The sequence below is a fragment of the Aptenodytes patagonicus genome, chromosome 7 (genome assembly GCF_965638725.1).
Source record: "Aptenodytes patagonicus chromosome 7, bAptPat1.pri.cur, whole genome shotgun sequence".
Classification (NCBI taxonomy): domain Eukaryota; kingdom Metazoa; phylum Chordata; class Aves; order Sphenisciformes; family Spheniscidae; genus Aptenodytes; species Aptenodytes patagonicus.
In genome coordinates, this window is record NC_134955.1 from 26,235,124 (window position 1) to 26,257,280 (window position 22,157).

The 22,157-nt window shown below is 48.0% G+C and overlaps 2 protein-coding genes across 7 annotated transcripts in view; both read left to right on the forward strand.

Annotated features, from left to right (window-relative positions):
- The window catches only part of LOC143163302 (uncharacterized), a 67,510-nt gene extending 53,726 nt beyond the window's left edge, over nucleotides 1-13,784 (forward strand). For 2 of the 6 annotated variants that reach the window (XR_012995883.1, XR_012995882.1), the window contains exons 4-6: nucleotides 11,079-11,257; nucleotides 11,674-11,838; nucleotides 12,758-13,784. Coding sequence is in view for 2 of the 6 variants with exons in the window: in XM_076344402.1 (XP_076200517.1) it covers nucleotides 11,674-11,795 (122 nt within the window). In the remaining 4 variants the exon portion in view is untranslated. The other 4 variants (XR_012995885.1, XR_012995884.1, XM_076344402.1 and 1 more) reach the window with 4 other exon arrangements.
- A 2,083-nt stretch (nucleotides 13,785-15,867) lies between these two features.
- The window catches only part of HSD17B12 (hydroxysteroid 17-beta dehydrogenase 12), a 94,089-nt gene continuing 87,799 nt past the window's right edge, over nucleotides 15,868-22,157 (forward strand). The window contains 3 exon segments of the mRNA XM_076344403.1: nucleotides 15,868-15,948; nucleotides 15,950-16,136; nucleotides 16,139-16,312. Of these exon segments, the coding sequence (XP_076200518.1) occupies nucleotides 15,868-15,948; nucleotides 15,950-16,136; nucleotides 16,139-16,312 (442 nt within the window).

The following is a 22,157-nucleotide window of genomic DNA, read 5'->3' on the forward strand; positions in this document are numbered from 1 at the left end:
AAATATACCAAAGTAAAAATTGCCACAGTAAGGAATAAATTCTAAATAATTGTATTTGTTCCGTTTGGAATAGCATGGCTGTGAATTGTCTTTAAAAACCTCCTGTAAATATCTGCAAAACAGTACAACATAAAAGGGCTTTCCAATTGTGTTTTCTCTAGATAAAGCTATTGGCTTGTAGACTGATTTAAGGGACAAGGTACTAAAAAATAAACTTAAAAAAAAGAGCTATATATGTGCTTTTCTTATCGATAAATTTTTTTTAAAAAAAAAGGAAAACGTATATGTGTTTCTTTTCTCTGTGTTGTTTATGGTCTGAAATAAATCATAAATTTGTGATTTATTTTTTAAAAAGAAGTATTTGTATGAAAAATCTGGCAGTAAGTTTGTTTTACTTAGTATTTTAATTTTAGAGAAATAGCAGAATGTTTCTGGATATTTGCATTTGTTTCAGAGGTTGGAGTATAAGCCAGATTTCTGTGTAGTCTGTCAGGCAGTTACACGTCTGAGCATGTTACAGTTTGTAGCACTACAAATTAGAGCCATTTGACTTGTATTTGCTGCACAAGGCTTTCATAAAAAATATTGCAAATGAAATAGATGTATAGGGGATGAGCTCTGCATGTGCACGGGGGGTGTCTCGGGGTGCGGATGCCGAGCTGTGGAGGGGGGTCGGGTGAGACCCAGTGGATTTTACTCTGAGGTGCTGCTTCTGCATGAACTTGTGCTATCTGCCCCCGTCCCTCACCTACTTTAAAAATGGATTCTGACTCTCTGGGTTATTTTTTTAGTTCGCAGCGGGTTAATTGTATGCACATCCATTTGCTACGTATTTTAAGAGAGGAGCTGGAAAAGTGCTGTATGCGTTAGTCACGCATATACTGTACGCCTATATGAAGAGTATATGGGAGGGAGGACAAAACATGATAGCGTGACTGAGTTTTCACATTACTTTTCACTGCAGGATAACCCAGCATTTCTTGGTAACTTTGTCCCAAAGTTTTCTGGGGGTTGCAAGGCTATTTTTGAGTTAATTTACTTACTACAATTTGTCTTTTGAAACAAAAAAACCCCAAACCAACCCCCCCCCAAAAAAAAAAACAAAACCCACACCAGTTGGAAGAAGAGATTTCACTTGCTTCTTAACTGGCAGGGAGCGGGCAATTATACCACCGCCGCCAGTAACAAACAGCAGTAGCTGGGACCAGAAACCACAGTGCAGGAATAGAGACCTGCCACAGCATGAGCGGGCCGGGGCCGGGGCCGGGCTGGGCCGGGCCGCTCGGAGCAAGCACCGCCGCCGGGCCGGGCCGGGCCGGGCCGGGGGCGGCTCTTCCTCCACGGGCCGCGGAGGAGCCGGGCCGGGGCCTCGGGCAGCGGAGGGCCCGCCGCGAGGAAGTGGTTGCGACGGGCGGAGGGGGCCGGCTGCAGCGGCGCCTCGGCGCCACAGAGGGTTAACGGCGGCGGGGCCGGGCAGGCTGGGAGTTGTAGGCGCCGCGGCATGCTGGGAGGTGTCGTAAACGCCGCTGCGGCGCCTGCCCAGCATGGCGGGCCGCCTCTCTCCTTGCCAGGCGGGAGCGCAGGCAGGCCGGGCGCGCCGGCCGGCCGGCCGGCCGGCCAGCCAGCCAGCGCGCCCGCCCGCCCTCAGCTGCCGCCGCCGCGCTGGGGAGGCCCGTGCCCGGCCGGCGCCGCTCGAGGAGTGCTGGCTTTATCCCCCGCTCCGTGAGGATCAGCCCCGGGGTGCCGGCCCGGCCCGGCCCAGCCGGGATACCCGCCTGAGGTGCCGGCAGGTCAGTGGCGGGTTTGCCCCTTTCCCCCGGAGCCGGCCGGGCCGGGCGTGTCCGGCCATCCCTGGCCTGCCCTGATGCCGGCGGAGGCGCTGGCCCGCCGTTCCCGCCGGGCAGCGGGCGGAGGCCGGGCGGCTGGGGCCTCCCTCTGTCACCTTCTGCCCGCGAGCGGGCTCCCGGCGGCGGTGCCGGCCGTGCACTGCGGGGCGGCCCGGGGCACAGGCACCGACCGACCGGGCGGGCGAGGGCCCGTCGGTGGTGGGGACGGAGGATCAGGCCGAAAGCGGGCCCCGGCGGCCGCGGGGCGCTCGGGCTGGCCTGGCCTGGCCTGGTGGCAGCCGCGCTCCGCCGCGGCACCGTGCCGCAGGGCGGCGGGGCACCGGCCCGGCAGGGCCTCCCTGCGGGCTCGCCCGAAGCCTCGTCCTCCCAAGCGGGAGTTTGCTTTCTTTAAACAACATGTGCGGCTCATCTGCATGGCTCCCGCTGATGGCTCTGCGTCCCCTGTGCGCTCCTGTCGTCCCGCCGCAGCTGTGGCTGCTCGGGGCCCCGGCCGAGACGCTGGCTCACAGGTTCACGGCGTGTGCCGAGTTTTGCTTCCGCTTTCTGGTGAGCTCTGCATCAAAACGAAGAGCCATGCCTTCCTGTGGCCTCCTCCGGGAGTCAGCTTGCTGGATAGCAAACGCTTGCACGTGGCAGGAGGGGGGGTCTCGGTTTTTATCTACAAGTTTGTTTGTTTGTTTTTTAATGTGAAAGGGAAGAATTTAGATGCATGAAGATGCTGAAGTGTGTTGAAGTTATGGAGGGACAAACCCAGGAAGCAAACAGGACTTGGTAGTCTACCTGTTAGCAAGGTATTTTCTCTGAGGGCAAAGCAGAGAGGGAAGAAAAACGAGAAAAAAATATTACATGTTAATTTAATTTATGCTAATAGTGGGCCCAAAGTGCAAAATCAGCTTCTTAACATTCTGATGTTTTAAAGGAATTTGTTAATTAGCTGGAGGTAACTTATTTTATGTATGAAAGGAATGACAAATAATAGTATGTGAAATAAATCAGTCTGAAGTGAATTTGGTAAATTTTGTTTGGGTTTTTTTTTTTTTTCCTCCTCACTTTTTGAAGGCAAATCTTGAAAGATGGTGGTGCCATGCATCAGCAGTTAGCTGATCTTGGGGTTGAGCATGCTTAAACTTCTCATGGGAATGGAATGGGAAAGATTCTTGTTAGGTAGTTTCTTTTTCTTGGTAATAGTAATCCTCTTGAAATGCAGAAGAAAACATAATTTATTTGTTAACTAATAAATGAAGGTGTGCAAAGAAAGTAACACTGAGATCAAACAAAAAAGGGAAATATGCCATAATAGGTTTGTTTTCTATTGCATGTGTTACAGTTCAGTTCTGAGAGGAGGTATATGAGGAGCTCTACAAACATTTTTGTATTTGTGTGAGGAAGCACATCGGATTTTGCCAATGATCGTCACCTGAAATGCAGTCCTTAAAGTATACCCAGATGGGTGTAATTCTCGGAAGAAAGACAGCAAAGAAATGAATTTTTTTTTTAGGGAAGGCTAGTGGAGGTGCTTATAAAAGAAATTGTTGGGTAGACAAAAAAAAGGGATAAGTGTCTGAGTGCCTGCTTTATAACCCCTGGTGGTTTGGACTTGCAGAGTTAAGCTGTTGAAGATGACTTGAGATACAAAATCAGCAAGTTGAGAACAAAATAAAATGTAAAAGTTCAAGACAAGGAAAATGTGAATAATGTGTTTTAAACTTATTAGCATATGGCCCACTCTATTCCCATCTGAAAAGAACCATTGCTTTTCCAGCTCTTCAATAGGGAAATTAATTTTACTGGATTCTGTTTTCTTACTTCAGTGGCAATGGAAGTGCATTAGCACAATAAATACAACATATCCCCTTTCCAAAAACGTACAATCTAGCTTTAAATACTATATAAGCAGTGGAAGCTACAGGGCCAAATAGTTGAGGGTACCCAGTGGAAAGACAAGATTTGTAATACGGATGATCTAATCCGATAGCCATAGTACACCTAGCTGTAGAACAGTTTCTGAAGGGCAAAATAAAAGACACAGAGAAAAATGAAAGGTGGGATGAAATGCAGCATAGTTTTAGCAAAAACAGACTGTGCCAGACTAATTTGTTACCTTATGCTAGGATTTTCTAGACAGAGGAAACACACTAGATCTAATATGTTTCATTGTCGGGAAAGTATTTGATATTGTACCATGTGAGGAAATTAGAGGAAATTATGTAAATGAAGAAAACTTGGATTAATTACATTGTAAGGTGACTTGGGAATGCACTGACGGATAATAGGTGGAAAGAGAATGTACTGATGGAAAGGAGGCTGTGAACTGGATTTTTCAAAGACTATATTGGAAATGATTTAATTTTTCGCTTAGTGATGCTAGTGAAAAAGTAGAACTGTGGTGATAAAAGCTTACGACAAAACTGGTGGACTGTATCGATAGAGAGGAGGATTGGAATATCCATGTACCAAGAAGATGAATCAAAACTGAGATTAACAGAATTAGATGAGATTTAGTGATGCAAATAGAAGCTCCTCACAATTTATTCTAGAAGAGCTCATCACTAGCGGTGATTTGGTAGTTGGTGTAGCAGGCAGCAGCAGAATGACAGCATACTGCCATGTGATGTGGCTGAGAAAATAAAATAAAAAAAAGATGGTGTCCTGGAAAGTATTAGGGGAGGGATTTCCTGTGTGTATAGAAAATATTAATGTCAAAGTATGTGGCATTAGTGAGAACTTATCTGGAGCCCAACTGTCACCTGCATTGAGATAAATGGATTCAAACAGATGGATGGAACAGATGCAGAAAAGGACCACATGGATGTTAAGAGGAATAGAGAGACTGTTAACGGAAAGACACAAAAGTGACAATTACAGTTTTTATATAGGGGAGGAAAATAATTATGTGAGCTCAAGATTAGAGTAAACAAGCAAAACAAATGCGTATAAAGGGGATAATGAGCACAGTTTGCTGGAAATTACAGGAAGAGTTCTAACTATCAGACCACTGATATTTTGGAGCAGTTTCAAATGAGAAAGAAGTTTAAATTTCTTTTAAAATGAAGTTTGATAAATCCAGAAAAGAACATCAACGTTTGGTTCTGCGTAGGAGTGGGGAAATTGACTCGGGAATCCTGTGGGTATCCCCTCCTTTAATTCTGCGTTCTCATGTATCAGTAAAATGGATTCTGAGATGGGTGTGTACATTTACAGTGGGCACATTTTGAAAATGCTGCTGGTTTTTGTCATCTTAATTTCCTTTTCCATTAATCAAGTTCTTTTCTTCGGACCCCTTACTAGAAGCAGAGTAGTTTGGTTATATTTGCTATCAACTGCTTACCACCTGCGCACTCTGAGTTGTGCTGGCAGAAGAGAAGCGATGTTCTTTACCTCACTGACTTTAACATTGGGAGTAGACAAACTGTATGATTTGGACACCATGGTTGAAGGTGTACTCACACAGTGCTGCCTGACTTCTTGTCCCTGGATGGGCTATTTGTAGAACTCTTCATGGAAAATTTTTTAGGGAAAAACTTGGTCATCTAAGGCAAGACAATATCGCGTTCTGAAATGTATGTATAATCAGCTCCCTTGGGATGTTACCTGAGACCTTGTACCTTTTTTTCTGCCTTTTAGACTGTATAGTTTTTAGATACAGCACTTAGTGCAGCACTGAAGAATTAACAGAAGAACCTTAAAATTAAAGAACATTGCTTTTCAGCAAGGCTACCATACCCTAGGCAGACATTTTAGGTTTTTACTTGGCATTTTTGCTATTTGGGAAATCTCCACAAAGCAGGGTGTTAAACAATCATTGCTCAGCCATCCATTTTAATTTTATTTTTCAGTCCACAACTGTCGCAGGTTATTCAAAGAGAAAGAATTTATTTTAAGGAGGTAACTTCCCATTCGGTGGTCAGTAGAAAATTAAGTGATGGAATCAATCTAATCATCAATGTATGCGTTAAGTGCTACCAGTGGCACTTTCACTAGTTGCTGAAGCAGAGAAGTGAATGGATTACAAGGATTAAAATTCCTTCATCCCCCTAGAGGTGAACAAGTCCTGTGAAAATGGAAGGCTCATTTGGTAAGAGACAGTATGAAAGACCTGGAAGACAAAAAAAGGAATATATATTATCTCTAAATGGTTTCTTGCACATTTTTTCTGTAATAGATGGTGGGATGTGAGCTACAGACAGAATCTCAAAGCTTACAGGGCAGAAATGTGGCCGTAAAATGATTCTGTGAGTATGGAATAAAACACGCTTGGTCGTTTTTTAACCTGGATTCCTGAAAAATATTTTTCTCTTCCATCATAAGTCTGATTCTTCAAGGAAAATGATTCCTGTTCATAGCAGATGCTTTCTCTTGTTCTTTTCTTGACCTTTTTGAATTGGAAGGAAGTCACGGACTTTCCCACTGAAATGGTGGGAACGCAGTGTTAGGACTACAGCAAAGGAAATTTTTCTGACCTGATTTGCCCGTGTCATCCTACAAGGCTTTCCGTCGCAAAAAGAGGCACTTCCACTAGTGTCACCGGTTTTTCGTTCTCTTGTGCTGTATTACGCCTCTTGAAATATTACTGATCGGAGGAGCAAATTTATGGGAGTGAGAAGCATTCGTGTGATATGGTTGATAATTACTTTTGCATGATTCAATAACAAAAGCAAAACAGCTAATATTTTAATATTAAACAAAAATAAGGTGTTAGTGCTGTTATTAAGAGTAGGACAAATCCATTCTCTTGCTGGTTTTATATAAACAAGTCTGGGAGGAATGTGTAGACGTGTATACTCACACACACACATATGTATATATACACATACACCTGCTTTGCTGCATGTGCTGGCTGATGAGTAAAAATAGAAGAGAATCAATATGTAAAAGTGCTGGGAACTTACACACTGAACAAAATCAAAGTATGCCAGACTGGGAAAGGGATGGTTTGCTGCAGCCTGCAGCAGCATTCTTTGGGTTCTTTTTTTTTTTTATTGTTGTTGCTTGTTTGTTTTTAATTATTATTTGTAGGAATGCTTTGGAGCCAGGTCATTGCTGCTGTAAATCTTCACATTTTCATTGATGTCTCAGAGGGATGGTGATTTACACCCCCTGAATAGATAGCCTTCTGGGTGAGGACATTATTATGGTGTCTTTGGTCTTACATCATTTACTTCCTCTTATTGCCAGAAAGAAAAAACAGTCAAAGGAGAGGTAACGATAAGCTCCTCAATAAGTGCCTCCTCAATAACGAAGGCGGGGGGGGGGGGGGGGGGGAGCTCAGTACCTCTAAAATGGTCATACAGTTGGTACAAAAGCTGGTGGATGTTGTTGTTATAGCAGTATCTATAGGAATAGAAGTAGCAAGAGGAGAAATAGGAATTTTGGCATTCCCCTGGTCTCTCTCCAACTTGTGAAAATCCTGGGATGGAAGGAAATGCCATCTTTTGGAGCTACTTATTTTGTTTTCTGCAGTGCCTTCATATACAGAAACTTCTCTTGAAATATAATCAAAGCAGAATAACTAATAAGTAAGTAAGATAAAACTATTGTTTGTACTTGTTTCAGAGTGGCGGTGGTAATTTCTGTCTCAAGTGTTTCTGTGGAAGGAGAGTCCAAATGATTGCTGCTATTCTTATTGCTGTATTTAGGTAGATGACAGCTTGGTTTAAATTACTAAGGCAAAGTGAGTTTTGCTCTCCCACCATCAAGCACAAAGAAGCATTGAGTTAAGAGAAGCCAGACCTCACTTGTTTGAGCAAGGCGATATTTTACTACCAGAAATTCCCTGACATAATATCAACCTTTAATACTTCTTTTCCTATTACCATCCAGAACATCTGGTTGCCCTTGGCATCTAAAGATAAAGCTTAGGCCCCCCCAAATCACCTGCTCAGGTGCCATCTAACTGTGAGAGGACCTCAGTTCCTGCCCCTAGATTCCTCTGCCTGCCAGGGTCCCAGTGACCTTAGTGCTGGTGAGCAGTGCATTTGCACTGGGCTCTACCGGCACGGCACGGCACTCCCCTCCAGTCTTAGCGGGGGTCTGTCCTGTCAGGTCTCCTAGAGCAGGTCAACTGCGGTTGGGCCTCACGAAGTGAGACACACTGTGTCTCACTGTAGTCTGCCAGTTCAAGTGTGTGAGACACGGAAACCTGAAGTTCAAATCCCATGCCTACCTCAGCAGATACATCCCCTAAGAGCTCATGCTTCATTTCCCCCAGGACCTCTGAGGTATTTGGAGAAGACGGGTATGGGATGAGTGTGCATGTTGGAAGAACTGCTACTGTTTGGGCAGGAGAGAGAGCAGTGCCACATCACTGAAGCCAATGGTTAGGGCAACCATCTGCAATGATGGGTACTTGGGATCCAAATCCTTGTTGTAATGGGGAGCAATATACAGTCCTGGGAATGACTGAATCTCCCAGAGTGTTTTTTAAATGCCAGCTTTAATAGTTAAAACTTTAATGGTAGAACTCTTCAGGAAGCCTGGAAGCCGGACATTTTAAAGAATTACGGAGAACTTGAAGAAAAAAAATACAGAAGCATAATTGGGTGTTAAAGATAGGAAACTGAGATTTTTTGCTCTCAACTTCTGTCCCTGGTAGGGTCCTAGTTGAACTCTCTGCCCTCACATTTCCTCACGTGCAAACTAGGAGCGATACATCGTACTTAACGAGCATTCTTCAAAGCATAGTTCATGTTTGTGAAATACTGGGAGTGGCCAAGGCAAAGACTTCTGGAAGTACCAGGTTATGGCAGGGGCACCAGAACTGTCTGGCAAGTGGATCTTTAAGGAGACACTCGAGGAAGATTTTTTTTTTTTTTTTTTTAAAGGATATGATGGCAAAGCTAGTCCACTGGGATATGGAAGAGGTGAAGTAGTTATGTGGAAGAGAGGAAATGTCGCATGGTTCCTGTCCCATGGACATGAACCAGCTCGTGCTAGGCGAACTCTTTCAGGGACAATAGATGCATTGGAGGGGGGTGGAGGGAGGGCTATAGACACAATGTCACATTCAATGTACTCACAAAAGGATGCAGTGAAAGAGGGTTGAATGTATGTAATACAGTGCAGTGGATGAACAGTAGGTTATAGATGAAGAGACAAAGGTTTATTGTCAAATGTAGTCCATCATGCAAGGTGACACTGAGTGTTGGCAGTGGCGTGAGGGACACGCATTCCTGAACTTAGTTCATTTTATGTCGACAAGTATCTGTATCGCTTATCTACAGTTACGAAACTAGGTAGCAGAGACATCAAGGATTAAACAATGAGAACACAGTATTTCATTTCTACAGATGGTATTTTCAGCTCAAAATCAATACGTTTCAATGACCTGTAGGATTGAAGAAGGTTAATCTTTTGTTGCCGTGGTCCATATTATGTCTTTCCACTAAACATATGCTGCACTTAGATTTGCAGCATGCACAACTACTACAATTTTTTTTTTGAGAAGTACTTGATTTCCAGTGTTGCTGGTGATTTAAAAAAACCCAAAACTTTATATGCATGTCCTACTGAAGCCTTTCCTTGGTTTGCATGATGAGAGGATCTGGAGCTCTCCATTGTAATCACTTCTGGGAACTCTAAATGGGGAATGGCAACAAAAAGAGGAATTCTGAGATTTTACAAGAGACTCACCTGTTAATCCATAGTAGGTAAAAGTGAAAAATCCCTGTATAAAGTACTAGAAGTTTGTAGTGCCATTTGCATTGTTTCCTTTTCTTCTTAAGGGGAATTGAATGGACCTTCCCATAAAGAGCAGTGTGCATCTGCGTGGCATGTTAAATTTACAATCTGTAGACTCAACTAGTTAATAGGCCAACTACTGTCTTGCTTTAGATTCTGTTTAGTTTCCATTGCTACATTTGCCTGGAGTGATTTGTTGTTGAGAAATTTGGGACTTTAATCCCTGAAGCAGAAGGACAGGTTGCTGATGCCCAAGGTTTATTGAAGAAACAAGAAAGAGTGTATAGCTGTTACACAGTGTGGTAACCTAAAATGCCTGGATGACTCAGTTTCAAACTAAGACTTGTGTTTCAAAGGTGACTTGTGTTTTCAGGTTCCTGTCCTTCTTATAGAAACTATAGTCAAAAGTGCGCAATGGCAGGGTGAGACACACAAATCAAAATTTGTGCTTGCTTGCTTATTTATTATGGCACTTAATGGTACCAGTTCCATCCCTGTCTCTCACCCTGCTGCTATCTGGGTCACTTGCACCTGTAAGCTCTGCAGAGCAGGGACGGTCGGCTCTTCTGTGGTTGTTCAGTGCCTGGGTGAGTTGGGTACCCCTGCTTCACGAGTGCTGAGGCACCTTGTGTTAGGCCCCCAGGAGTGCTGGAGGGGCTGAGAGCGAGAGCCAGCTAGCTGCTGCTGTCAAGGCCCAAGTCTAAAACATAGATCCCTAAGCCCCTGCTTACTAGTACGCCAGGAGTGAGGAGGGTTACATAAATACCTGCTTCCAGAGTGGCCCAAATACACTGCTTTAACACATGCTTAACATTTATGCACAGGATGAGGCTGAGAATGTCTGCCCCAGTGCCCCAGCCCCTCCAGTCCCGCTGGCTTTCCCTCCCATCATTGCAGCTGATGGAGAACCAGTTATTCTGTGTGCTGTGTAACAGCTTCAACCGAGAGCACCTTGCCCAGCACACGTCTGTGCCGTGCTGTTCAGACACTTTGCTGGTGCAAGCCGTTTCAGGCAGAGGAGGGAAAACTGTGTTCCTGGGTGAGTGCTAAATAGCGTGTCGGCTCAGAGGGGTACCATGACCCCTGCAAGGGGATGGAGTAGGAGCCTAAGAAAAGGCTCAGGATTGGGAATTCCACACGAGGTATCTTACCTCACCCCAGCTATTTGAGGTGTCTTGAGAGATTTATTGGCATGTCCAACTGATTCCTGTAGAGTTCTTCACTTAACAGGATGGACAGTGTAGATCCCATTCTTAGGTATTCTACTTTTTGCCTTCAATGTGCGCTGAGGCAGCGTCTCTTAATTTGGGGCTGTGGATTTAGGCAAAGACACACTGCAGTGCTCAGCCCTGCAACAGCCAGGCACTTTATTGAATCTGGCCTCACTGCAGTAAGTGTGAGTAAGGGTAAGAGAGGCATGAGAGGAGAATGACTGTACAGGAAGGAGAGTTGCACTTGACTTGCTAGAATGAAAAACATATTTGTAAAGGGATAAAATTAGCGCTGGGTACAAGAATGCCATTTAATGAAACAAATGACTACACCTCTTCTCAGTGGCAGGAAAAAAGCGACACATCACAGATAACCAGCAGTCCCCCATCCTACTCTCCGGGTTGCTACAGAGTAGACGGCACGGCCGGCTGGGCTGGCCAGGCTAGGGTGAGGAGTGGATCCCAGCGCTGAGGCCTCCCGAGTGCTGACACCCCCTGGCCACACGCCTCGCTGTATGTACAGTGAGTGACTGACTTTGGTTCTCATCTGTGGGCTTGTAGTAAGAGGTGTCTTCCTCAGGTACTGGGAGAGCAGGGCAGGAGGGAGGATATACGTGTGAGACATGGGAATGTGGTCTCACTGAGATGTGTGATTGCTCGTGAGGTACTTGTGGCAGCAAAGTCACAGAAATACTTAATAAAAATTGAATGTCTCTTATTGGATGCTCTTTTATCCCCTATTTGTTGTATTTTATTTCTCCTCTCTGCTATATTTTTGCTTGCTTTATGTCTCCTTTTGATGTCGTCTTCTCTGTAGTTCTACATCCTTATTTTGTGTTCATTTTTATTTACTGTTGCTTTTTTACTCATGCATGTCTTTACTACTTTAGCATTCCTAAATACTTTCTCTTTTGTCTCTCTTGTGATCTGCCATACAGTTTGTCCACCTTCCATGCGATGGAACAATGTAGCTGAGTTGTGGGTTGACTTAGGCTTGCTTCACCACCCTGAACCAGGCTGCATCTGCAGTCATCTGGAACGGACTACATGCCCAAACTGATAAAGGATGCTGTGGAAATGTGGATCTCTGGGGCCTTGGCAAGGTATCCTCATATACATATGTGTGCATGTTGATGTGTGAGTACATTCAAAATGCCTGTCTGTTCCATCAGCTCAGCTGACTGGGTGCTCCTTTGGGCTTTGCAGCAGCTTATGGGAAATGGGAACAGACCTGCAAAGCTCGTGGGAAGACTGGGGTTAACCCTGAGAAGGGGGATATGCCTGTTGCCCAGGAATGTGATGATTGTAAGCAAGAGATCAAAACCCCCTCACTTGACCTTTGTATAATTCCTTCCCTTCCAGTGAGTCCCTTTCCCTGCCTGTGACTCATCTTCTTCTAAATGTAGACTGTAAGCCTCTCAGAGGACTGCCTTTCTCTCTGAACAGAGTAGCATAAAAAATAGCAATACTGTTGAATAACTGGTATTATTTTTTAACACAGAAAACTTGAGGACTGCCTTGCTGTATCTGTGCTTCTCTGTCAAGGGATTTATTGGTTCCCCGAGAGAACAGCGGAGCAGGTTCTGTCCTGACCCGCAACAAGGTTGTTCATACAAGAGGCCTCAGGAGCAGCACAACTGCAGTACAGTGGGCAGTAGACGTTATAATGAAAGATAGGTAGGCTCTGACAAAGGCCAACGAATCTTTCATAGCACCCACATACTTCCTTCCCTATTTCTGACCCATTTATAATTGGCAGCATCCCCGTGGTAACTGCAGTGTGGCTTACATGGACGTCCAGTGGGAAGTTGCCTGCTCCCTTCAGCAGGTTGCCCAACACCCGTCTCCTTTCCTCCAACCTCTACATATGCTGTCCAGCTGCCCAGCCCACTTCTGTTCACAACACTTGGTGACCCTGGTGATCATACCGTTACCTTCCATCCCTCACTTTAGCTCTTGTTTTGCCTTTGACTTGTAGCAGGTCTCTTACTAGAGCCAAACTGGTTCCTTTTCTCTTTTCAGATGCTTTTGCTGTATCCTGTCTCTTTATTGCCTGGTCCTCTGGAAGACAAAAGAGTGAGAATCGGCGGTGTGTGGTTATCCTGCAAACAGTTTGAGAACTGCTTTGACAGCCAGTAGAAGAAAATAGCGTGATGTGGCCACAGCAAGCGCATGCTCTAACAATTTACAGTTGCACTATGATCCCAACGAGGAGTGATGCTTGAACCTCCCTCTGATTACCTGTGTTCTTTTCTTTTGCTGTAACAACGTTGTTTCTTTCCAACACACAAGTGTTCATGCAGAAATGCCAAAATTCTCCATGCTGATTAAAGTAGGTTTACAAATTAAGGAAAGGCCAGTATGGAACAAAAGGAAAATTAAATTATCCCAGCAGTTTTGCACTTCCTTGTAATCAAAGTCCTGTCTTTTGCAGGTGTTACGTTACAGATGAATTTTCCTTGTGTAAAGACTGCAGAAGTTAGCCCTAGCAAATCACACTGTTCTAAAAATGGTGGCCAGTAAGCAGTAGGTGGGCTTTCTTGGGGAAAAAACAGGAAGAAAACTTGGTGAGAGCTTGATCCTCTGTGGTGTCACCTTTCACAATTGAGTGACTGACAAACAAAAGAAAAGTGAGCTAAATCACCGGGAGGATGGATGCCTTCTGTTGTGGAATAGGACGAAATCCAGTTACATGCTCCCTCCCATTAGATCTGATATGACTGCTGTATGATAAAGATGAATTTCTAAAAATCAACCATAAACCTATAGGTCAGCCAATAAGACAGTGACTTGACAAATTTTTAATTGCAAAGTGTATGATAGTTTAATGTCTTTAATCTGCATCACTGCAGACAGTGTATTGTTGAATCCAATGAAGTTTGAATGCCACTATGAATTTAATTGTTTTCCACAAGCAGATTATAAACAGAAACCTTTGATTGCTATTAATTATGTATCTTTGAGTGAAAAGCTATTGTGTGTATATATATATTTAATAACAGGAAATGTAAAAAACATTTATTTTTATTAAACTAATAAAACGGATAAACCTATCAAAGCATGTTTTCATTTAATTTCTTTGGTCTTGTTTCCCTTAGCGTAAATGAAAGATCATTAAGTGCAATCTTGTCTATCTTGGGACACACAGTTCGTTGCATCAGCTAGTTGATGTCACACAAAAGTGTCTTGTTTCTAAATAAGAGCTTTGAGGTTGTAGCGGTCTTTGTAACTGCACCCATATGGCACCATAATCTGATCGGGACCTCAAGGTACAACACTCAGGGTACTACTTACCTGTTGCATTTAGGGTAGCACCTAATACAAGATCTCTCCAAACTCTGAAAAACGTAATCCCTGCATCGAGGAGCTCACGCCCTATGAACAACGAGGAGGCAAAGGTTAGGAAACATGGAATGGGACAAGGAGAGGTAAATTGTAGATAGCTTGTAAATCCATCCAGTTTACAGTTGGCAGATGAGCTCCCCGGAGGCTGCATCCAGCATCAACATGGCACGTGGAAAGTAACCTAAAGGAGTGGATGAGGGGAACTGGCAAATGGCTGCAGCCTGGCAGCAGCGCTTTAGCGGAGGCAAGGAAGGCACGGAAAGCTGGGGGTTCCTGAAAACCGGCTGGTGGCAAAGCTACGTGTAGGGACCCCTGAACGTGAGTGCCACCAGCTTGAGTGGCTGTGGCAGCAGCCGGAAAGCCAGTGAGGGAGGGAGGGAAAGAGCAACGTAACAAAATTGGTGGACAAGGAAGATCAACTCCGTGACTGTTTTGGGTTCAGCTGGGATTGGTGGTGGGTATCTGGGACGGCCGAAGTAGGCTCTCCTAGGTGTCAGAGCAGCACGGAAAGAGGAGGAAGTCTGAAGCAGAGCGGTGCTTTGGTAGAGCTTGGAGATCTTCAGCAGTAGCGGCTGGATTTGGGTATGACCTGTTTTCCAAGGCAGAGGAGAGAGGAAAGACAACGCATAAAACTGCCCTCTGCGCTACCTGTCGTCGATGACTCGGATGGATGTGGATCTCCGAAAAACCTCATCTAGAGGAGGTTTCTTACTGCTTGCAATGAGGTCATTGTCAAACAAATCATATAAAAGGCTTGCTTTCTAGAAAAAGATTTTGACACTGCGAGTTGCAAAAGCCCACCTTTAAAAACGGAGTCTGCCCCACCTCCGCCGCTGCTGGACTTTTCCGGCGTTTTGGTTGACCCACACCGTGCACCAAGTCGCCGTTGATTTTCCGTCTTCCTCGGCCGTTCCCGTCCTTTCGGCCCGTTCGGGCAGTACACCTCAACCACGAGCTATTTCAGGGCTTCAGCCTCCCACAGCCTCCGTGTCGCACCTCCCCCCCGCCCCCAGGCCGGTGTCCGTGAGAAGGAAGGACAAACCCCGGGCCTGCACGTGGGGTACGGGTGGCGCGGCCCCGGCCGCTGCCTGGAGGCGGGGCAGGAGGCAGCGGAGCTTTGTGCTCTTCTCCGCCACCACGGGAAGAGCCACCGAGGGGGGGTGATTTCGGAGGTGTCTCCTACACCCCTCCCGAGTCCAGGGGTTCCCAACCCATCGCGCGCGGGGCTGTGGGAGCGAGGTCCTGTCTAGCGGGCCGGTGAAGGGCAGCGGGGAGGAGCAAGCCCAGGCGTGGCGCAGCAAGCGGTCAGCTCGGGGGAAGTGTCTCAGGAGGCCCCCGCCGCCCCCGGACCTTGCCGGGGGAGGCAGGGTGAGGCCGGTCAGACAGGAGGGCGCTGCCAGCCCCACGGTGCGTGCGGTGTAACGGCAGCCGGGCTGCGACGCCCAGTCCCGGGGATGGACTCTCCCCGGTGCCCGGCTCCCTGGTTTGGGGGCACACGCCCCTGCCCGCGGGGTCACTGCTCCTGCGGCCCCCCCCCCCCGCCCCCCGCCGTGGCGATCGCAGCGCGGGGGCGCCCCGTGGGGGAGCGCAGCGCGGGGCGGGGGGGGAGGGGGGAACCGAGGGACGTATTGGGGCGCGAGGCGGAGCCTGAGCATTTTATGAATGGGCTCATATGACGTCAGTGGGGGCGGGAAGATAGGCCCCGTCTCCCACCAATCCTGCGAGACCCCCGGGCGGCAGGACCAATCGAAGCACGGCCGCCGGTTGACTGCCATCCTCGCCGACCAATGGCGGTAAGAGAGCCGTGCCGACCACGTGGGGCGCAGGCCGCAAGTAGTACGGGGGCGTGTGGCCGCTCGCTCCCTGCCCCCCTCCTTTCCGGCGCGGCGGGAGCGTGGCGGGGCCGCGCGGCCCGAGGGCGGGCGGGGCCGGCCGCGTTGCCGGGTTACCCGGCGGCTGAGCGGCCCCTCAGCCAATCGCGGCGGAGCGGGGGCGGGCGTCGTGACGGCTGCAGGTCGGCGGTGGCCGGGAGGGCTCAGTTCGGCCGTGGCCGCCTCCGCAGCATGGTGGCTCCCACCGCGCTCCCGGCCGCCGGCCTCCTCTACTGGGTGGGCGCGCTGGGCGCCCTCTACGCGGCGGCGCTGGCCTCCTACCGCCTGCTGGCCGGCCTCCGCGTCTGGGTGCTGGGCAGCGGCGCCGCCGCCGTGGGGCCGGCGCTGGGCGCCTGGGCAGGTGAGCGCGCGTCCCGGCCGGCCGCGCCGCCCCCGCGACGGCTCTTCCCTCCCCTCGCCCCGCGGGGCCGGACCCCCGGGGGAGCCCGGCGGCGGCGGCCTCGGCCCGGCGGGGAGGGGGCGAGGGGGCGGGGCGCGCTCCTCACGGGGAGAGCGGGCGGCGGGTGGGCCCTGGGTGGAACCGGGGCGGCCCGGCGGAGCGGCCGGGGGCGGCGCCTCGCGGCCGGGCTGGCGGCAGCCGGGTCCCCGGGCGGGCCGGCGGCTGAGGGGCCGGCGGGCTCCGCCGGGCGCGCTCCCGCGGAGCCGGGCTCGGGCTCCCCGCGAAAGTTGCGGGGCCGGAGGGCGCCGGTCAGAGAGGGTCTGGAGGGAAGCGCTGTTGGTTGGGACTCGTGCGCGTCGGGCGGGCGCGGCTTGTTTGAACTTCGGCTCGGGCCGCCTGGCCCGGCCTCCTGGGCGGCCGGGCACGCAGCAGCCTGGCTCGGGCAGCGCGCAGCCTGGCTCGGGGTCCGCGCTCCGCAGAGCGGTGCCTGCCCGAGGGGAGGCCGCGGGGAGCGGTCCGGGTGCCGGCAGCGGTTTCCAGCGCGGCTGGTCGGTGCGCGCCCGCCCCTTCCGCGCCGGCGCTGGCGGCTGGCTCCGCGCGCGCCGGCCTCGCACCTCATCGCTGACGTCACGTCAGCCCCGTCCCCCGCCGCCCCCGGAGGAGCGGGCTCTTCCCTCCGCCTGCCCGGCTCCCTGCGCGGGAGGAGGGAAGAACCGCGGGTACGTCGGTACCGAACAGCCCCGCGTCTGGCAGCGTGAGGCGGAGCGGTGCTGACCGGCGGTGCCGGCAGAGAGCCGGTGCGCGGCCGGACGGTGGCTGCTGCGAGCCGCTGCGAACCGCTCCGGAGCGCGGGGATTGAAGAGCGAGGGAACAGACGCCCTAAGAACGGCTCGCTGACAGAGGGGCTGTGTGAAACTTGTGCCGACCCCCCCCTTTCTCCTGCGGACCGTCCCCTCTCGAATCCGGGGACGTGGTTGCCTGCAGCTCGGGGCCCTTCCGAAAAGGGCTGCAGCACGAGTGGCCGTCCCTGGTGAAAGGGGCGATAGTAGCCATGGCCAGGAGGGAGTGGCCACAGCACTTAACTGGCGTCCCAGAAATACAGGGGCGCTGTGGAAGTATAGCGGAGGATATTACCAGGGGATTCTCAGTGCTATGTTGTGCGAACTTTTCTCAGTTTTCCCATTCCTGGTCACGGGAACCGTGCTGGGGAAAGACCATTTCTTCCATCTTAGTCTGACGCTGCTACAGTGGCTTTTAAGTAATGATGAGGAATTAGAAAGGGCTTCCCTGCTGGAGTAACAGATCAGGCCAAGAGAATTTTCAAATCCGTTCCTGCCAAAGGCAGTGGGAAGGGAAAGTCCTGTGTCTGGTTGGGAATTGTTAAGGTGGGCCATAAAAATAATTGCAAACTGTAAGAGCTGTGAGTTTGAGATGAGATGGTAGTTTGAAAGGCTGCAAAAGGTACTCCCTTCCCTGAAGGGCAGTAGGAGGGCATCAGGTGTTTAGACTCTGCAGCTGCTTCTGGGTGGCAGACCTGTAGGTACAGCAGCCCCACAACAAGCTGGTAGGTTGCAGGGCTAATGAATGTGGTTCCCCATAACCTCTGCAAGAGCCAACACAGAACTCATGCGTGAAGACATGGTTGAGTAATTGAACGTCTGTTTGCATGAGACACCAGTAAGCCAGCAATGCTACTGGCAGCGTACGTAATCCCAGCGCATGTCATGGGTCCTGCATGCACAGGCTTGAAATACAGCAGCAGTGCTTTGGACAAGTTACAGCATTACGTACAGGTGATCAAGCCCATGTCTTCCTTCCAGCTAGAGAAATGCTATGCCTCTTAAAGGTATGGTTGGCACAGGAGACCCAAAGCCTCTGACTTTCTAAGGTTGGTTTTGAATGTATTACTACATTATCAGTTGCCTGCTGGCCTGTGGTGCATCACAGAAGTCTTGGTTGTTACTTTAACTTTTCTGCAGTGTTTCAAACATGGAAGTTTTCAGTGCTTGAGCCAAACGCCGCCTTATCACCTGGAACCGCAGACTGTAGACAACAGATCTTTCCTCAGTCACATCCTTGAACATCCCGTGAACAGAGAACTGTGATGCAAATGTCCTCTGTCACTGTTTCGTACAAGCGCAGGCAGCAGCGGGCCATTGCGTGGGGCCAATGGATGCTCACAAAAATTATTCTTTCTCTTTGCCATGATCATGATCTTCAAGGCATGGAGGAAGAGGAGTGTTGGCAGTACAGCTAAATTCCCTGTGTTTATTACTCCCGCTCTGAAGCGGGAGCACTGCTGCAACACCTGCTAACTTGGACCTGAGCTGTCACTGTAGAAGGACACGTGGCCATCATCAGCTGGCTGTTGTATGTCCTCTGTGTGCTGCTGATGCAGGCGAGATGCTGCTTTACTGGGGTGGCTGCTGTAGTCTCCAGCTGAAATGAGGAGAGGTTTTCTCAGTGTGAATAAACACTGGGGTGGTTTGCCCTGAAGTGCATTGTGGCACCAGCAATAGGCTGGGGAGGCTCTCTGTTTTCTCTCCTGCTGGAAAGGAGGGTGAAGGCACAGCTGCAGATACATTGGGTCACCTTGAGGATTAGCGAATTACTAAGTCATACTGTGGGAGGAAGTGCATTTCCTCCTCTCCTGGTCTTTTAAAAACCAATGGGTCTGATGCTAATTAGCTGCTGTGATTACTGTGACAATGCTTTTTTTCTACTGCACAACTAGAAAGCAACTCTACAAAAATTAGAAAGCCCTTACAAGGCCTTTTGTAAGGGCTCTTTACTGCCCTTTAACGCTTCTGCACATCTGAAATTGAGTTGCAAATTCTTTCCTTGTTTTCTTAGTGGGTTTTTGGTTGCATATATGCAATTGCTTCTGTCTCTGCTCTGTCTAATTGGCTGGTATTTAGAAGGAGCGGATGTGAGGAGGAGGAACTATGTGAACTGGTAATGTACTCTGAGAAAATTAGGTTTGTACTACTTTAAATAGCAGCTGTTTTGACAAAAAGTTAATTTTTTCTACTGTCATGCTCATGTGTGAAGGTCTGTATGCAGCTTTTCTGGTTTTCTCTCCCCATAACTCACATCTGGCTTCGTTTTGGCTACTGTGCAGTGATGGAGGTTGGGTGGATGTTGTCTCGATGCGGGATTTCTGGGTGCATCTTGAGAAAGAATACAGTGAAAATTCCTGGGTCAACTGCTCTGTACCTTTAGCGTGCCTCATAAATTGGTAACAGAAGATAAGAATAACAGCTCACTTGCTTGGAGAACAGTTTAGCTAAATAAACCACAGACTCGAGAGGAGCAGAGTGCCAAGGAGTCATTCTGAAATCACCAAGAATGCAGCAAAGATGTGGCTATTCCACTGCCTTCCTCTAGACAGGCAGATCCGTTGGCAGTGCTGGTAGTTGTGATCCATAATGGTATTTCCTTAGGCTGGATGAGAGTGTCCCTTCGGTGGTGGTGGCAGGCAGCCACCTCGCTTCTCTGCCATTGACGGGTGTATTCTGGAGCGCAGAGTCTCTGGAGCAGGGAACCGTCTGCTGCTGTCATAGCTCCCGCTTGCAGAGTTGCTGTATCTCCTATTTTAGGAAGCCGCCTCTTTTTCTGGAAGAGATGAAATCGTTTTTCTGCCCCTTCCCTTCAGTAACTTCGTGAAATGAAGTCAAACTCCTATGGTAATTCAGACTGGGAGGGACCTCAGGAGGCCTCTAGTCCAACCTCCTGCTCAGAGCAGGGTCAGACCACTTCGGTATATGCAAATAATCAACTTTGTATATTCAAAATACAATGGCTCTACAAGTTGGAGTGATCTGATGCTCTAAAACTTCTAAATCTTGGTTGTGTCAGATACTTAAACTTTTCTTTCTTTTTTTCCTGGCTCAAAATTACAAATATTTTAATGAGAAATAATTTTTTTTCCAATTTGCTGTAACTGAAGTGATGTGTTAACTGGAAACAAAATTTATTTTGACTGTGTAATTGGCCATATGACACTCAAAGAAAAGTCCTGTTTTCTTTCAAGCCTCACAGTGGCTTAGAAAAGGGTCCACTTCTTCCCCCAGTGCCTTTGATACAAGCATGGTTGAATAATCGCACATTTAGTGATTACAAAATGTCTGATAGTGATGATGCTTTCTCATGTGGTGAATACAGCTGTACAGTTGTACTGGGGCCAACAAATGTTTGTGAAGATGAGCTTGCCTTAATTAAGCTTCTTGGAGTTTATTCACTAACATGCAAAAATAACTAAATGTGGGCAATTTGCTCTAGATTTCTTAAAAAAGAATCTGTAAGAGGTCATTAATCAGGATGGTGCTCTCAACTGCCTCTAACTTTCTGTAATTTGGTTTTAGACAAAACCCCCTTATCCAGTCTTAAACCATTCTTTTCCTGTGTAAATGTTTAACAATAAGTTCTTTCATCAGCAGCGAAGCTGGGTGGACGCTCTCTGCCTGTTCTTGTTGTCTTCTTTTACTTAACATGGGCTACATTTGACTATGCGTAGTCCAGCATCTGAAAATAGTGATGCGTATACCAGGGCCGCTAAGGGAGGCATGAAAAATACGTGTAACCAGGTACACGAGCAGTGGATTAGATACTTATTTGTGTCTTTATGGTCAGGCCTTTTAAAAACTAAGAATATGCGGGGTGATTCCCAAACTCTTATTGACTAGGAAGTTGGGGTAATAACAAGCTCTAAATCAGACCTTAACGATAATCCTATTAGATTAATGAGATGTGATGCTTATATGAAGAGGAAGAAGTGACAAGCTGGATTTTGTGCTTGTAAATGGTTTGAGTTAGATTCCCATCTCTAAGATTATGCTTCCTATGGTCCCTGGAAACAGTGTCTTATAAAACAGACCCTGATCCTTGTGAAGTTAAGGGACAACCTTAATGAAATAAGTTGGATGATAAATGATTTTAATGACAATTTTAAGAGCTCCATACAAACGACATTCACTTGAGTGCTGACCAGGTGGTAACCTGTTGATAACTTTGAGCAGCTTTCACAAGCCATGTCATTTTTCAGGCTCCTTAGCATCAAGTGAAATAGTTGTTACCTGAAGGTGTTTTTGTTTTCTGCAGTTAAGTTTCAATCCCTGTTGCGCAAATGAGTGCAATCTTGCTTTGCAGGTGTTTGGCAATATGCAATGATAGTTGACAGACCACGTCACAAATCACTATTGCAGATTAAAACAGCCAACCTGGTGCAATGTGTGGTGAGGGTATAGTTAGTAGGGAAACAAAGGGAGTTTCAACCTCTTAGCACTGCTCTCACTGCAGGCTGTGAGAGGAGAGGCTCTGTGCGACTCCCTGTTTTCCCTGCACCTGAGTGCTTGGCTGGTGTGTGCGGAGCTTTGGGGAGAGCTTTTGGTTATCTCTCATTCTTTAGCAGAATCACTTATTCAGGGATTTATCATCTTCAGCACTTTGGATCCATGGCGAGGGTTTTCTGGTCTTCTCAATTCTGGGCGCTACACAAACACTTCTACCCTTGTATGAAATAAGCATGGCAGTCGTCAACCTAAAAAGTAACAGTAAGAACATGTGAAAATATGCCAGCTTGCTTATAACTCTTGATCATGGCAGCTCAAGTCAAACTTGCAGCCTGAACTTGGAGCATGTGTTGTTTTCTTGTATGGCTATTTGCAAAGTGCTTCTGAAGGGTTACTGCTCTGAACTGTGGCTCTGGGAACGATCTGGTGCAAGTGTCCTAATCCTGTCTGAACTTCCCAGAAGTGCCGTACTGCAGTGTGTATGGTGTTTTCTTTTTCCATCTACCATGTAACGT